The sequence below is a fragment of the Osmerus eperlanus genome, chromosome 10 (assembly GCF_963692335.1).
Source record: "Osmerus eperlanus chromosome 10, fOsmEpe2.1, whole genome shotgun sequence".
Classification (NCBI taxonomy): domain Eukaryota; kingdom Metazoa; phylum Chordata; class Actinopteri; order Osmeriformes; family Osmeridae; genus Osmerus; species Osmerus eperlanus.
The window spans coordinates 6,117,877-6,134,253 of NC_085027.1; the positions used below are offsets into that span (position 1 = coordinate 6,117,877).

Here is a 16,377-nt window from a genome sequence, read left to right on the forward strand (position 1 = left end):
AAGCGGGAATGGGGGAGGGGGTTAGTGGGTGGCCGAGGAGAATATAGGGATGGAATAAAAAAAAAGGGATAGAGAAGCAAAAGGTTTTTCTTACCTGCTGTGAGATGAGGAACATGGTGACCAGGAACAGTGTGATGTACATGCAGCTCATCACCCTGGGGTCCTTTACGAGGCCCAGCCTCTTCAGGATGAGATCTCCAGAGCTGCAATACAGAGGTCAGGGGTCACCAGGAGTAACGTCACGACCCTCCTCCAAAGCAAACATCCTTCCTTCCTCCCCCCTCCTAAGTTCCTCGCTCATGTGGCATGCTTGAATCGGTCCGCTCGAAACAACAGCATTCGACAAAATCGAGTTGAGCGGCGCGTGGCCCACCTGCCACAGGTCGAGTTGTCGTCGAGCTCAGCATACAGGATTTGCTCGTAGGAAGTGAACAGATCACTCCTGGAGCTGAGGATGAGGATGTAGTAGGCAGTGGAGGCCACGGTGAGGAAGAACACCTTGAGCTCGAAGCTGACCCTCAGGAACACCCCACAAGCTATGAGTGCCAGGATACAGCTGTACACAGAGTACTGTATGTCAGTCAGAGAGAGCAAGGAGAAGAGAGCAAAGAGAAGAGAGGGAGTGAGATCAAAGGAGTGAAAGAGAGGAGAGAAATGCAGACACAAAGGATTAGATGGATGACAGCCTCAAAGATTGGATCTCTCAATCCTTCAACAGTTTTGCCCGTCATTTCCCAAACAAATCAGTGGCAGGTCTCACTAGAGCCGGCACCGCCACTCACAGGCAAGTAGAAGAGGTCGGCGTGCTGGTCGTGCAGGTGCGAGTCGTTGGAGCGAGTCATATCCAGAAAGTCACAGACAGACTGCACAGGCTCTGTCTGGATGAAGCACTGCGGGGGGGGGGGGGGGGGGGGGGAGTGGACATGATTGAAAGTGGCTACTGTATGGGTCAGAGAATGTGAAGCACTTGGCTATGGCGTAGCTAAAGTTAGAGCCACCCATGATGCTTTGGTCTTCTGGGTTAGATAGAAACACCACAGAGAGCTGAGACTATGGGCTAGTGGTATGGAACCAGGTGATGTGACGTAACCGGGAAGTCTGTTACCAGGTTGAAGACGGCGAGGATGACGATGACTGCAGTGGTGATGGTGGCCAGGGGGAGGCGCACGCATGGCTTCTTCACCACCGCTTCTGACACGGCAGACAGCCAGTGGCAGGTAGACAGCTTCTCTGGAAACAACCGCTGAAAAGGAGAAGAAGAGAGGGGAATTGAGATGAGGTTGAGCGAAAGATAAAAGGGGAAGGGGGGGGGGGTTGAGGGAGTGAAAGAGAGGGAGGGGAGATGAGGTACAATGAGAGAGAGAGAGAGAGAGAGAGAGAGAGAGAGAGAGAGAGAGAGAGAGAGAGAGAGAGAGAGAGAGAGAGAGAGAGAGAGAGAGAGAGAGAGAGAGAGAGAGAGAGAGAGAGAGAGAGAGAGAGAGAGAGAGAGAGAGAGAGAGAGAGAGAGAGAGAGAGAGAGAGAGAGAGAGAGAGAGAGAGAGAGAGAGAGAGAGAGAGAGAGAGAGAGAGAGAGAGAGAGAGAGAGAGAGAGAGAGAGAGAGAGAAAGAGAGGTAGGGAGGGAGGAATGGATGGAGAGTGGGAAGCAGGAGGAGAGAAGAGAAGTCATTTGTGTTATCAAGATGAGCATGTGACACAGATATGGTCATCCATCTATAGACTCATCATGTGTGATTGACGCAGCACTAAACGTTCCGGCTATTTCTAGAAGGGCAGAATGTGTGACAGGACGCACAGGCAACCCGTCTGACCAGACTGGAGATGCTATGCACCAGGTGTCATGGTCCAATAGAGGTTGACTGTGTTTGCTAATAAAAGAACAAGTCAATGACATTGTCACAGTAGTTATCACATGCACTAATAAAGTACTATCAATAATCACTTCTAGTAACACTCCCACTACTCCCTCAATAAATAAAAAAACATTGATCACACCCCACAAACATAAACAATGCCACACACCCCTCGAGTCCATCAGAGTGCGAATTATACAATGACAATCGGGGGGGTCAACTTCTTTTCCAGGGCGTAAAGTAATATTTACAATTACAGGTAAGAACAATATATAAATGTATCAACCCCCCTGACCTGTTGTTTTTACCTCTTTTGAGGGGGTCCAAGTCTTAATTAGGGTGGTCAAGCCCCCCCGTAATTCGAACCCTGAAGTCCATGAATAGATGTGTGGCTGTGTTGTGAGGTCAGTCTAAGCCTCATACTGACCTGTAGATGACCCGCAAAACAGATGACCAGGGTCAACAGGAGGACACAGGCCAACACTCCAAAAGAAATGCCCAGCCTCCGGGGACTGAAAGAGGATGAAACACTGGCGGTTACTGTCTGTGTCTGTTACTTTGAAAAGCAAACATGCATCATTTTAAACACCAAAAAGGAAGAACGATTCAAATGGCAGGTGAAAATCAATTGGGGGAAATGCCATTGGGACATTGTGTGTCGAAGCATATCACAACTCACTCTTTAGTCACAAACATCTGAACCATGAAGATGCAGAAGAAAATGAAGGTGGCACAGCTGATGTAGTGCTTGAACATAGGCAGGTCTATGGCGCGGTACTGTAAAGAGAAGAGAAGACATTTAAAACCTCTGTCTTCAGTTTCGTTTTTCACTCCAAGAAGGAAGTTGTGTGTGTAGGCGAGATGTCAGAGTACAGTGCGTTCTGAACTGTGTACTGTGTTGCTGAGCTATATTGGGGGGAAAAACGTTGATGTTGCCTTCCATATGAAAGCTAGACGATCGGCCTTGGGAGAGACTGACCTGCTTCTCCAGCTCTTTCTTTGGGAACCACAAAGCTAAGCTGCTGATCTCCTCAGACTTCACCCACTGCCTGTTGGCAGACAGACAGACAGACACACGTGTAAATGCTCAGGGGGGAAAACGAATTGCACATTCTAGCTGTGAACATCTACTCTCAATGTGTTATTGGTCAGAAATGAAAGACAATATTGTAGTACTGTCTGTTCAGAGACTCACTTGTTGCTGAGCTCGTCGATGGTCGTGGTCATCTCATTGTGTAGCTCCTCGTCAAACTTGCTCTTCTGAGATTTGTTCCTGGGTATGGGCAGAAGGTAGTAAGGGAGAGGAGGACCGATGGACCGAAAGACCAATACACAAACGCCCAACGATAAGGGGGAAGGAGACAGGGTCATGCAGGTTATTCTATCCCAGTTAGCGACGAGAGGAGGCAACTGGTTTCAGGCCATTCCAGTGAATTAGTGGAAAGACAGGTTGGGTGTGTGCCAGTGAGAGCCGTCTAGTGCGTGTGTGGCGGAGGCAGGATGTCGTGTGTTAGCTGAACTCTGGGGACAACACGGGGGAGTCTCCCAGCAGTACCCCCTGCTTTGTGCCGCATGGCCCATCAGGAAGGAAACGTGTGCGCATCCACGCACACACACACACACACACTTCTCCCAGTGTTTACAACAGCGCATACCTTTAGTGGGGAAAGAAAAGACAGTTTAAAAAGCACTTAGTGAGGAGTGGTATCAGCCAGGCTTATGGGAAACTTGTGAGACCTGGTGTCACCCTGTTCCACAGGAGAAGAGCAGAATGCAGCTCTTCACATTGCGGATGTTGGAGAGAGAGAATGGGGGGGAGGGGGGGGTAGAAGTGGCCTGGAGGTTAGTGGGGGAACAGCAAGTCTCTCCTTGTGTGGGCGGAGAGCTTGCGAGCCAGGCCGTATGGCCCACACTCACTTATGGGTGCTGGGAGGAGCGGGCAAGGAGAAGGGCTCCTCTAAAGACTCGTCAAAGCTGTCGGAGAATAGCAACAGTGAGAGACACATTGATAATGGTGACTCGAAGACAGAGAGAGAGAGACAGAGAGACAGAGAGACAGAGAGAGAGAGAGAGAGGAGGGTGACCGAATGAGAGAACACACTTCTACAGACCACATCACAGGCAGAATGCAGGGGCTGGAGCTCTTACAGGATCTGCATTCACTAACCACACGCCAGACTAAAGCTCTTGTGGGGCAATTTAGCTGCTGTGCTCGCATAAAGCAGCTTTGCTTTTTGACTATCGTGGAAAAAAGCGACTTCTACGCCCTTGCGCCAGAAGAAAAAGACCATATAAAAACCTGTTTGTGCTTTTTGCATGTTGGTGTAACATTATGTGGCTTGTTGTAATCACGATGATTTAATATTGCCATGAGATCATTTCTGTCCAGCTGTTAGACAAAAGAATTGGATCCAGATTCATACAAATCCATAACCATACTGAGAGTAAGCGGTGTAAACATACAGTGTGAGTAATCAGAAGAAGTTTGTGACATAACAGTAGTAGAGTGAGGCCAGTACAGACCACATGTTTACTTTTGAACACATGAGGCCTTCGCTTGTAGCAGCGCAAACACTTCTCACCTCTCAGGGATCTTAGAACAAGGGGCTGAGCGCAGGGGGATGTCCTACAGAGAGACACAAAACGTGGGAAAGAGAGTGACCTCGTGTTCACTTTGCATGGAGGTAGACATGCATGTACACAAATCAGTTGACATTTGAAGGGTCTCGTTCCGGATCGTACCTTGCAGCGGGCCTTGCCGTTGACCATGGCGTCAGTGGTGTAACTCTCGCGGCTCTGCAGGTGGGCGAAGGGCTTGACAGCCCCCCAGGACTCCAGGTAGCGCGTCATGCGCACCGACGCCCGCATCTTCAGACCGTCATTTACCCTGGGCTTAGGGACGCTGCGGCTGTTGAGGGCCTGGTCCTTAGACTGACACCACACACACACACACGAGGATGAGCGGCCTTACATTCAAGAACCGTTAGAGGATGTGAAGGTAGCCCAGAACAGGGATCTCACTCGTGGGTCTATGACCAGGTATGTCTGGATGTTGAGCTCCTTCAGGTAGGTGTCCCTCAGCTGCCCGTTTCCTTCCTCCACCTCATAAGCCTTGTTCAGGTGCTTGAGGGTGGCTTTTGTGATGTGGACACGCCTGATCAGTGAAGAGAGGAGTTACGACAAGATGATCCATTATGAAAAATGGTGAGTTAATAGGTATTACGGCCTTAGTAACTCATTTTGGCAACAAATTGTTCATAAACATCGAATAAATGCCTTATTACCTATTAACTGATGTTTATTACAAGCACCTGGATCTAAAAAGTTACCATACGTTTTCATGAATGTATGTTGTTTTTACAGTTTATATACACAGTACATATATGCGGATATCATACACAAGTATGAGTATACATGAAATCATGTAAACTGCATGCCATTTGTAACTCAAATATGAACTTACCCAGGTAAGCCTCCTGACTCCATGTGATTGGCCAGGGTGACATCATGTGACCACACGTCAAACTGCCATTTCCGAAGACCAATCACGCCACAGAGCACGTTGCCGGAATGTACGCCCACTCTCATGTTGATGTCCACACCTGTGGCCTCGCGCACCTGTCTGAAAAGGCAGGATCCGAAAACCTGTCAGCGCTGTGGGTCTCTCCCCTAGGTTCTGTGATCCTTTCTTATTGCTTTGATTTGACATTACAGCCATCTGGTGGGGGTGCTCCAGTATTAATGTTTTCTTCTCATTTGAAGCTCTTTGTTTTGGCTGGGCAGAGAGAAGCAGAAATAACCCCCCCCCCCTTCTCCTTTTCTCTCCTCTCTTGCCCTCACACAAACACTTCATACCCCATTGCATTCCTCTGGACTCCACACGCACACACTCACACACAAACACACTCACACACAAGCACACTATTCTGTCAGACAGCCTACTTCATCACCTTGTCCTACTGGATTGTTCATGCCTAAGATTCCACCCCAACAAAGTCAACACTGCACTACAGCCTCCTTGGAAGCACTCCATGTATACCAACACTGAAGGGCACAATAACGGTTAAACGTCATCTGGAACTGAAAGAGGTTAACCACATCTGATAGTTAAGTCTTTTCTCCTACTAAGACCCAGTGTTCAACCCCCCTGACGTACTTGATGGCCTCGCACATATCCAACCCCATCTTGACGCAGTTCTTAGCGTGGTTGGGCAGAGAGACAGGGAGGCCAGACACACAGTAGTAGCAGTCTCCCAGAATCTTGATTCTCATGCACTCGTTCTCCTGTGAAGAGGAAAACATACCGCCTTAAAAAAAAGGCTTTTTTGTAGATATAGCAAAATGTTCAAACGTGGCTTAATATGTAATCAAGAATTGTCCTGAGAAAGTGCATAGCTCTGCTTACAACATTTAAACCATAGCTGGGAGGTCAGTATTAACTTAACATATGCACCGAAGATATGAATGATTGACTCACCTTGGCAATCTGGTCAAACTTCCCAAACAGTTCATTGAGCATAACGACTAGCTCCTTGGGAGAGCAGTCGCTGGCCAATCGGGTGAAGCCCACGATGTCTGCATACAGGATACTAAAGAAGACAGGAAACATCATGACTTCAACACCAGCAGAGAGGGCACACACAGAAAGAAGGATTCCACTGGCCGTGAGTCAATAAAAGGTCAAACCTCTCAGATGGTGCCATCATGAGACCCAAGTATCAGTAGTCTATCATCAGTGGGTTCTGACAACCACTCAACTTGTAAATCTCTCTGATGTTGCCCCAACTAGGAACACCATTGTCAGATAAGCGTCTGACTCTGAGGGCGTTGAAATGAACTGGTAGTAATGGATTAAAGATGTCTGGACAGTGCCAGGAGGGAGGGTATTTAGGGAGTGCTTTGACCCTTACTAAACAGGGGAATATGTTGTGATATGAGTTTGGCCTGACTATCTACTCAGAGCACCTGACCTGTTTTATATCCAGTATGTCTAATCACCGGCTCACTGTCGGGACTCAGTTCTGCAAGATGTCTGGGAAGCTGGCTGCAGACCAGCACAGGGCACATTAAAGCGGCTGGCTTGAAAGCTAGCATCAGCCAGAAAGGGACACACCCAGATAGCCAACATGAGCCAGTGGCAGCACCACATGACTAACAATATCCAGGTGGTTCTCACTGGGCTAATGATCTAGTGTGTTAGTCCAGGCGAATTACAGGGGCCACATGGGGATTCCATTGGGTGTATCCTTCAGCACTGCTTTGCAATGGATTCAGGAGAGGATAAGACTTAGCACATGAATCTGTCATAATGACAATTGTCATCCATTCTCTACAGGTAATTTAGGGCACATTTTTTTGTTTGGGGGGGTGAATTAAAAAATAGAAACAAACATGAAGACAAGACTTGAGTCTGGACAAGGGTTCATTTGGTTCACAAATCACAGTTGAGGTAAGCAGACACTGTCCCATCTCTGCATGTGATTACTATAAAACATCTAACTGTGTGGATTGAACCAACTGCCAAAGTTCTCTCTGAGCAGTGCCAACATCAGCACTCGGCATCAGCATTATCTACATGACTGAAAGCCCATAAAACAAAAAGAAGCTTTATCTGGGTCACTGCAGCAAACACATCTCATTTAGAATCTCCAGTCTCAGTTCACGCAGGGGTGAGGAGTAAACGTGTATGTGTGTGAGTGCTTCTGTCATCGGTGCACGGCTGACGATGCAGTAGGGTGGTTTTGTTTTGAATGAATGCCTAAATATAACACATTTTCCATGAGGACCGGGCACTATGAGTGTAAATGTATGAATAGACATTCCATTGGATGCAATTGGGAAATTAAATTAATTAGATTTGAGTACCTCAGAACTAATATTCACACACTACAAACATGCCACAGCAGAAAAACGAAAGGAAAGTAAGAGAGGGAGTAAAGTTTAGCAAAGACAAAAAAAGAGGAATGAATGGAAAGGAAGGAAATAAAGAAAGGGTAGGCAAAAAAGAGGTTCAAGTAATTGAGAAAAAATAAGGGTTGGCTGAATTTTTCCATGGAGGGAAGGGTATTTTCTTGATGGCATACTGTGGCCAGTTTTTACAGTGTATAGCCATGCTGTGAGGCCATGCAGTTGTTAGAGGGGGGGAGGTATCTGGAACTCAGGAAAAGTCTCTGTTGTACCTCACATTCTCGTGCCTCTTGACATAGAGGCTGTGGAAGTTGTTGTCTTTTACGAGTCGCTGCTGTGCCTCCTTGTCTTTACATTCCTGCAGACGCTCCATGATGGCCAACTTCATCTTCATAGATATGTAGACTGGCAGCACCGACTGCAGCAGGTTCTCCTGTGTACGCACACACACACACACACACACAGACATCAACGCCGGACACTCTGGCACACCAAAGATTATGAAGCCATAAAAGAAAGCCCAGTGTGGTTATCAACCAGCTGTCACAGTGTCCACCTGATCTGCTAACTGGACTAACAAGGACCCCCATTCACCCAGCTTACTGTTATAAGCTTCATAATCAGTGAGACGGAACATCACATACAAGGCTTATGAACCCATCCCAGTCAGCAGGCTATCAAGAACATAAGGCGATGATGTCTCTCGGAATCACTACACAGTCATCCTTGTTCTCTCCATCTTGGCGTGAGTCTAATGAGAAAGGCGTCTGACCCTCTTCTAACTCTCTCTTCTCAGCTTTTTGTTTTCCCAGTACTTCAGCAGGAGTTATATAAAGACCTCCTTTTGCCAGTCAAACCAGCAGTGACTAGATAGAATCTAGTTTGTTTTACCACCTCCAGGTTCATAGGACCGCTCCGCTTACCGTGAAGCTTAAAAACTTTCTTTTATACAAAGTGGCCTTGGTGAAGTCAGAGCTGTAATTGATCAGGCAGATCTTATCTGGAGCCAACAACAGCGCTCTAGTTCTCAACAAAACTGTTAGTGTGTGTGTGTGTGTGTGTGTGTGTCAGTACAAGCCGTTTTCAACCCTACCATCCCCTTTCTGTGACTGTACTCTTTGGCTAACTCTGTGTACTGTTCCTTTTTGTCAGGCTCGATTCAAATACAAGAAAATTTCAAATGTTAACGATTATATCATTCCCTTCTGACGTGTTAGGCAACAGGGCAGCCTCCCTCTCAGTGTGATTTCCTTTCCTTAGCGACAGTCATAACAAATGAAAAAATGATTGCAAAGGCCATTTGAAGCAGAGGTCCCATTAGACATTACTTTACAACTCCTCAATATCGTTCATCCTCACAATTATTCCAATCAAATTTAATCTGGTTTGGATTTGTCTGTTGTAATGAAAAATAAAGTCAGCTGGCAAGCTCCAAGGCCATTGGGTTTAAATAAAGTTCAAATGGAACCAAGTTGAAGGCATAGGCCTATTCACTAACCTAAAAAAATTCCCACCATTTCATCATTTTATTAAGATGGTATTCTATCTTATGTAGTTGTTTTTGTATTGAAACCACACTCAACTGTGGAGATATTTTTTTTTTCTGAATATGGCTTTAGTGCGCAGTATTTATTTTGGGGAGTCAGGTGGCTGAGCAGTGAGGAAGTCGGGCTAGTAATCTGAAGGTTGCCGGTTCGATTCCCCGGCCGTGCCTTGGGCAAGGCACTTCACCCTACTTGCTTCGGGGGGGAATGTCCCTGAACTTACTGTAAGTCGCTCTGGATAAGAGCGTCTGCTAAAAGACTAAATGTAAATGTAAATGTATTTAGAGTGTGGAAGACCTTCAGAGTTACTTATATGAAAACATCTTAAAACATGTAGCTATTGCTAGGGTTGAGAACCGAATCCCCCTGACCGGTATGTGCTGGACTGAATCAGAACGCAAATTTCAGTGGCAATTATATGCCTGAGCTGTCGATTGAAATATTTGCCCTCTGGTGCTCCGAAACGAACGTAAGAAGCATCATCACCGCGCATGATCGCCAGTTAAATTATAGCCTACTGCATTCATGTGGTGGCGGAATGATCGGAAAAATAACCCAAACGATACGCAACCCTAGCTGTAGTCAAGTCTCAGCTGGATGAGGAGCTGTTCAGATGGGGGCTCCTGACCTGCTGTCTCTTCTCAATCTCCAGCTTCATGCGGATCCCCAGGCAGCGCAGGGTGTCCTGGAAGGTCTGCCTCAGGGTCCTCTCCATCAGGACCTTGTGGAAAGCCCCCACCACGCTACCACACAGGAAAACCACCGCGTTGGACAGGAGCTGGGTACAACGGAAAAAGCACAGTTAAAAGGAGATGGCATAGTTGACCTTACCTCATTAAATGGCTCAGTTAAACTCTCCTCTCAAAGTACATTTCAACATCTCCTCTCATAGATATGGTAAACACACCCACACACACACACACACACACACGTACTCTGAGGTGCCATCCTACCTGGCTGGCTAGGTGAGGGAGGATGTGTGTGCTGAAGACGGTGAGCCGCAAGGTTAGGACCAGGATGTGGGCCAGCGAGGTGATGACGCTGAGCAGAACAGCGTTGGACATGGGGAACGGCAGCATGGTGTAGACCGTGAAGATGATGAAGAGGAAGAACGGAACCTGGGGAGAGAGAGGGAGAGAGAGAAAGACAGGCAGGGAGAGACAGAGAGAGACAGACAGAGACGTGGAGAGACAGAGCAGAATCTGTGAGATTGGGCATAGAACTCCACAGACTGCAAGAGAGTCTTATTCCCCAACATGGCGTTTCCTTCATTGAGTTTAAGCTTTTGTGTTGTGTGTGTGTTTGTGTTACTGACATGTTTGAATACGAGTTAAAACCTTTTAAAAGCATACTAAGGTGCAAGTAGTGACACAACGGCATTCAGTATGCATTAAGGGTGACACTAGACCTTCTGGTTTTGTATGCTATTAGTTATCAACATTACATTTACATTTAGTCATTTAGCAGACGCTCTTATCCAGAGCGACTTACAGTAAGTACAGGGACATTCCCCCTGAGGCAAGTAGGATGAAGTGCCTTGCCCAAGGACACAACGTCATTGGCACAGCCAGAATCGAACCGGTAACCTTCAGATTACTAGCCCGACTCCCTAACCGCTCAGCCACCTGACTTCCCTTTGTGTGTTGTACAGGGCTGATCCTGTGGTCCTTAGGACCACCACAGACAAACACACTTCCCATCAGGATGGAGGAGGATGGTACCTGGTCCCAGGGCAGGATGAGGGGTCCGCTGAAGATGAAGGTGAAGCCCATGGTGAGGTGCGTGACCCAGACCACCATGCCCAGCAGGCGTCTCCATCGCTGAGTCAGCGTCTCGGTGCACACCAGCACGAAGACGGCCAGGAACACGCACAGGCTGCAGCTCACCACGCTCACGAACGCAAAGTGCTCCTCCGCACTCTGCAAAAGCAAAGGGACACATGCAAGATGAACAAAAACGATCATCCTCGCAAAAGGAGGATGCAAACCTTATTGACACCTGCGACTGTGTGTGTGTGTGTGTGTGTGTGTGTATGGCACACAGGAGACAGACGCAACACTCAGATCAATACAGGAGACTGACGAGAGACCGACAGGCTCAGTGTCTGCAGAGAGACCGAGTCTGGGCTGGTTCTTAGCAGACCCTCTGAGTGTCAGTCTCTTCGCTGTGTGTTTGTGTATGAAAGGGATCCGGTATCTCCAGCAGTGTCAGACTCTATTCATGCTTATTTCAGGCTCATTCCACATCTGGCTTTGCGTCACGTCCTGCTGCTGGAGGCAGCATCTTCCTGATTGAGTTAGGTGGCTGGGTGGCCGAGTTATAGATTTGGGGGGGGGGGGGGCCTTTGTGTGTGCGTCTTGTGTGTGCGTCGAGTGAGAGAAAGAAAACGAGATTGGAGAGAGGGAGAGAGGTGTAGAGGGACAGAGAGAGAGGTAAATATCGAGTATGTAAAGGTCCCTACTCTAAGAAGGCCATCGCTGCATTGTATATTGAGCATGTTAGTTGCCATGGTAGCAAAGAGCACAGAGCTAGCCCGCAGCCCAGCCCACTAATAACAGCCAGTGGGCTATGTCCTTACCAAGCCTTGTGTATGGACAGAACAGTGTAATTATTCTATATGTTTATATAGTGAACCCTGTTGGAAACTGTAATATCCTACAGTGAGGGCTAAACCTATAGGAGCTAAACCTACACACACACAGAATGTTCCCAAGCAAAGCTATGAGCCCAAAGCTATGTGCAAAACCCACGATCTGAAAGCATTCTCTTCCATTCCTCTATCCCTTCGTCTCCCTCTACTCAGTCAGAATTTAAAACACTTTCATTTGACTCCAAACAACAGGGCTCTCCGAGCATTTCTCTCTGTTCTGTCTGCCTCCATCCGTCTGCTGAAGTGCCACTTAGAAGTGAATGTTAGCGCTCTCTCTCTCAGCGCTGGACCATGCCCTCACACAGGTACCAGCCATGGAGAGGAGAGTTATACAAGTTCACAGACTTTATGACACCACCCTCGGCTCACACAGGGACTTGTACTTAACAAAGACCCCCTAACCCCCCCCACTGCGAAAACATTCCATCCAAATCTCTCTCCAGCCCTAGCAACAACCAGCCTTCTCAGACACTGTGTGTGAGAAGGGAACATTTGACTTTAATACCGGTGGATGGAAGCCTTCCCATATATCAGTGTGTGTGTGTTCATGTGTGTGTGCACGTGTGTGTCCAAACAGCGTAAAAACTAGAAAGTAGGTCCCGTCTCTCACAGGGAGAGCAGTACTGAGTCCCGCTGACGAACAGCCTACAGGCTGACTTGGGCACCACCACAGACATCTAGGCTGAGAAAAGCTGCTTTGCTCCTGCCAACCTGGTGAACCTAACCTACCCCCTTCCCTAGCAGAACTACAAAAAAAAGGCCCTGAAGACTACACCATCAGTCACGCAACAGTGCGGAGGACTGGCGGAGGCAGGGGATCAGCCCTGTACATTTCTACCTGGAATAACAACCTCCATTTCATTCCTCAAACACTTTGTTTTATGAGAGTTACATTACCTGGCTGGCAAATAAGTGACAAAAAATAACACACACACCAACCCCCCCTTTGGACAAATGTTCCCTTCATATGACGGCTGCCTTCATATGAGGTAAAGTACACCTAACAATGGTGTCTTTAATGCATTAATGTCCCTATCTCCCTGCATTAGCTGTCCCTTCATTGACTCCACTGGAGACAGCAGATCCCCGGGGTGAAGGATATCCACAGCTTTATCTGATTACATGTTGGCCTATAATTAACAGGCCTCTGTGTGTGTGTGTGTGTGTGTGTGTGTGTGTGTGTCTGCTCACCAGCTGCAGGGCGAAGAAGAGGATGAGGAGGACTACACAGCAGAGCATGGACAGGCCCAGCAGCAGCACCAGCGGCTGGTACTGGCTGATACAGGAGAACTTGCGGTACAGAGCCTCATGTTTCAGCTCCTGGTCGTTCAACAGGTACTTCCCCTTGGCTGGCATGGCGAACACTCCTCCTCAGACTGGCATAGCAAAGTAGATGTTAAACCAAACCAACCCAACTCACTTCAAGTGTGTGTAGTGAGTGTGTGACTCAGAGAGTGTGTGTGCCCAGTCTGGTCCAGAGTTGCTGGCTGTTCCAGTTTTACAGGCTGTTTCAAGTCATGCCGCAGGAGTGCAGTTGGTGTTTTTTTCCATCCAGGGCATCTCACATGTCTTGGTCCATTTTCTCTCACCGTTCTTTGTCCTTTCGCTCTCTTTCTCTCCTTTTTTTCACCCTTCTTTACTCTCTCTCTTATCTCCTTTTGTATTTGGCAAAAAGACACAGTTCTTCCTCGCTGGTTACTGGGCTCCTCTCCTTAGAGAGGTTGAATAATGAACCAGAGGCTGGGAGGAGAGGGGAGGGGAGACAGAGGGAGGAGGAGGGAAGATAGACGGGTCGTCAAGGGGTCCAACAGGATTCAGGATGTCCCAGAGGCACTGAACAGACAGAGAGGCCCGCGGCAACTCCACCCACTGGTGATGGTACAGTCACTGACCTGGGGGGGGGGAGAGAGAGAGAGAGAGAGAGAGAGAGAGAGAGAGAGAGAGAGAGAGAGAGAGAGAGAGAGAGAGAGAGAGAGAGAGAGAGAGAGAGAGAGATGTACTGAATTAATGGTGAGTGCAGTAAATATACACTGTGGCCTATAAAGAGTTAATGACTTTGCTTTGAGCACTTTCTCTTGCGCTATTACAGGGTCAGAAAATTCAGTAAAATCTTGTTGCTTTCCACCCTAAAAGTCACTCTGTCACACATATGAACAAACACACGCAGATACACACATACAATCAAAAACAGGCAAAAATAAGCACATAAGCTTTCCTTTGAAACTAATATGATCTCTTATTAACCAACATTACTTTAAAATCTTTCTTTTCTACTGAAACATCAAAGATAAATTGAAACAATTACAGCTGAATCCATTTTACAGGAAATTACTAAACTGTCTACAACTGGATAGAGTAGTTAGACATCCCCCAATTACAAAGACAGCGCTTATAAAGCCAGGGCAGGGTCTGTAAATATATATGTACACATTGAGGAAGCCAATAAGTAGCATCCAGAGTTCTTCCCAAGATGAATAAAGCCCTGTCTGTGTTCATCCCAGCCCCAGCCCCTGTTTGGCCCGGGCGTCCATGGAGAGCTGCCACGATGACGACAAGCTCCTCTAATGAATAACATTTCCATGGGGCTGATTTGCTGGAGTATATACGCCATCGAGGGATGAACTCCTGCTCGGTTGAAAATCACACTGACGGCTTAATTTTCTCATCAGACAGATCACATGAGCATTGTGGAGTGGGATTAGTGCATGCTAAGAGCAATATCTTTTCTAATGATGTCCATGACAGAGTAGTAAAAGATGAACAGAAAAAGCACAATGGACTATATTGAAACTGAGTCATGCACACGTCCTGTCACAATAAACGACTGTTGGAAAACATCAATGAGGGCCTTATGAGTCAATATTGTATTACCTGTGAGACAACAGCAGTCTACCAAGTTAACATGACTGATGGGCTGTGTTATGTGGCTGTATTGTGTTGGCTGTGCTCTGTGCGCCTAGCCTCCTCTCCCAATAAGAAGGCCTCTAAAATGTCCAGATTAGCTGTACTGTTCCCCTCTCCATCTGCTGGTTGGCAAACAGGAAGTTTGCCCAGTGAATCACAGGGGCCATGTTGTATTTACACATCAGATGCTGGAAGAAGGAGCTGGCCTGGCTCTTTTGGAAACACACAACGCCCTTATCTGTCAGTTTAATACGGGAGGGGAGGGGGAGAGGGAGGGAGAGTGTGGGGGGGGGGGGGGGGCGGTGGGCAACGGCTGGTCTTTGTCTCACCTAATGATAAAGAAAACATAGAACAAAGAATCATAGCTAGATAAAACTTAGATAAAAGTACCAGGAGGCCAATGTGACTTCTTGCTGTCTGGAACGGGGTCCGAATAGAGGGATAATGTGAACAAACCTGGCATGTTAATCAATAGAAACCTAATTTTTGTCATCTGACTGCAGCAGTGCACACGCCTTTGTTCCTGGTTTGTCTTTTCATGTGGTAACCATCACCAGATGCTGAATGCCATAAAAGAGCCGTGAATTTGCAGAGGTGCTGGACCAAAAACAGGAGACAGAGAGAGAGGGAGGAGGGGGTGGTGGAGGAGGAGGAGGGACACCTGTGGGATGTGTGAATGGGGAACCAGCCAACCAGTCAGGAAGCCAGGCAGGATCTTCCAGCCCGGCACAGGAGCAAGCAGCTTAGTCACAGCGGAGGGGATGGGGGGGGGGGGGGGGGGGGTAACTGTGGTCCGGTCCCATTTACAGCCAGGTTTACATTTTCCCTTTCACTGCGTCTGACTAGGACAGCCTCCTTGTGGCTCTCCGATGTGTACATGTGCAGTGCTCCAGCATGTCTTGTAACGCTGGGTTACTACCCTGTCTCACCCAGCCCCCTTGCCTCAGTACACCATGTTCCCCTACTCGTCGGCACCCTACATTCTGCGTTTAAAGGGGGTTATAGGTGGTGCTCCTTGTCACCCTCCCAGTTTGTTCAGCCCATGTACTGAATGACACTTACAGGGCATTGTTGTTGTTGTTTTGAAACAATGGCGCACCGTACAATACGCAGTGGTGAAGAGGTCAGGGCAGCTGGAGGCCAAGAACACACTGAGGCCAGAGAGATGGCACAAGACTGCCGAGCTTCCAGTACGTTTCGTTTCCAGACACTCGCCTAGGCGCTCGTTCGCGAGACAACGGCCTGATATTACAGTCCCTGGCCCGACAGTGCTTTATACTGCATTTCTAAAGTTGCCATGGCGAGCAAGGAGCCAGCGGATCTGAGTCCCCGACGCCAAAGCGAGGCCGATAGAGCGGACAGAAGCGTCCGCTTCAATAGACTGGAGTCTCTCCACCGCAGCATGAATAGCAGTAACTGCACTGTATTGTCTGGGAGGCCTTTTTCCCCTCTTTGAAAGCCAGGCGATTGAAGGGAGGAGGTGGGGGTGGAGAATCTCAGAGCGGATTCCCAAAACTGTCG

The 16,377-nt window shown here is 47.9% G+C and overlaps 1 protein-coding gene across 6 annotated transcripts in view; it reads right to left on the reverse strand.

Annotated features, from left to right (window-relative positions):
* Positions 1 to 16,377, reverse strand: part of adcy7 (adenylate cyclase 7) — a 36,876-nt gene that overhangs the window by 4,749 nt on the left and 15,750 nt on the right. For 3 of the 6 annotated variants that reach the window (XM_062471424.1, XM_062471425.1, XM_062471427.1), the window contains exons 2-22: positions 13,144 to 13,844; positions 11,024 to 11,221; positions 10,256 to 10,420; positions 9,931 to 10,080; positions 8,031 to 8,191; positions 6,329 to 6,440; positions 6,008 to 6,135; positions 5,315 to 5,473; positions 4,873 to 5,005; positions 4,594 to 4,782; positions 4,434 to 4,477; positions 3,769 to 3,825; positions 3,589 to 3,630; positions 3,047 to 3,124; positions 2,831 to 2,900; positions 2,531 to 2,628; positions 2,279 to 2,363; positions 1,106 to 1,243; positions 783 to 890; positions 374 to 570; positions 95 to 203 (exon numbers count right to left, since the gene is read on the reverse strand). In XM_062471424.1, the coding sequence (XP_062327408.1) occupies positions 95 to 203; positions 374 to 570; positions 783 to 890; positions 1,106 to 1,243; positions 2,279 to 2,363; positions 2,531 to 2,628; positions 2,831 to 2,900; positions 3,047 to 3,124; positions 3,589 to 3,630; positions 3,769 to 3,825; positions 4,434 to 4,477; positions 4,594 to 4,782; positions 4,873 to 5,005; positions 5,315 to 5,473; positions 6,008 to 6,135; positions 6,329 to 6,440; positions 8,031 to 8,191; positions 9,931 to 10,080; positions 10,256 to 10,420; positions 11,024 to 11,221; positions 13,144 to 13,308 (2,586 nt within the window). In that variant the 5' untranslated portion in view covers positions 13,309 to 13,844. The remainder of the gene's footprint in view (positions 1 to 94; positions 204 to 373; positions 571 to 782; positions 891 to 1,105; positions 1,244 to 2,278; positions 2,364 to 2,530; positions 2,629 to 2,830; positions 2,901 to 3,046; positions 3,125 to 3,588; positions 3,631 to 3,768; positions 3,826 to 4,433; positions 4,478 to 4,593; positions 4,783 to 4,872; positions 5,006 to 5,314; positions 5,474 to 6,007; positions 6,136 to 6,328; positions 6,441 to 8,030; positions 8,192 to 9,930; positions 10,081 to 10,255; positions 10,421 to 11,023; positions 11,222 to 13,143; positions 13,845 to 16,377) is intronic. The other 3 variants (XM_062471429.1, XM_062471428.1, XM_062471430.1) reach the window with 3 other exon arrangements.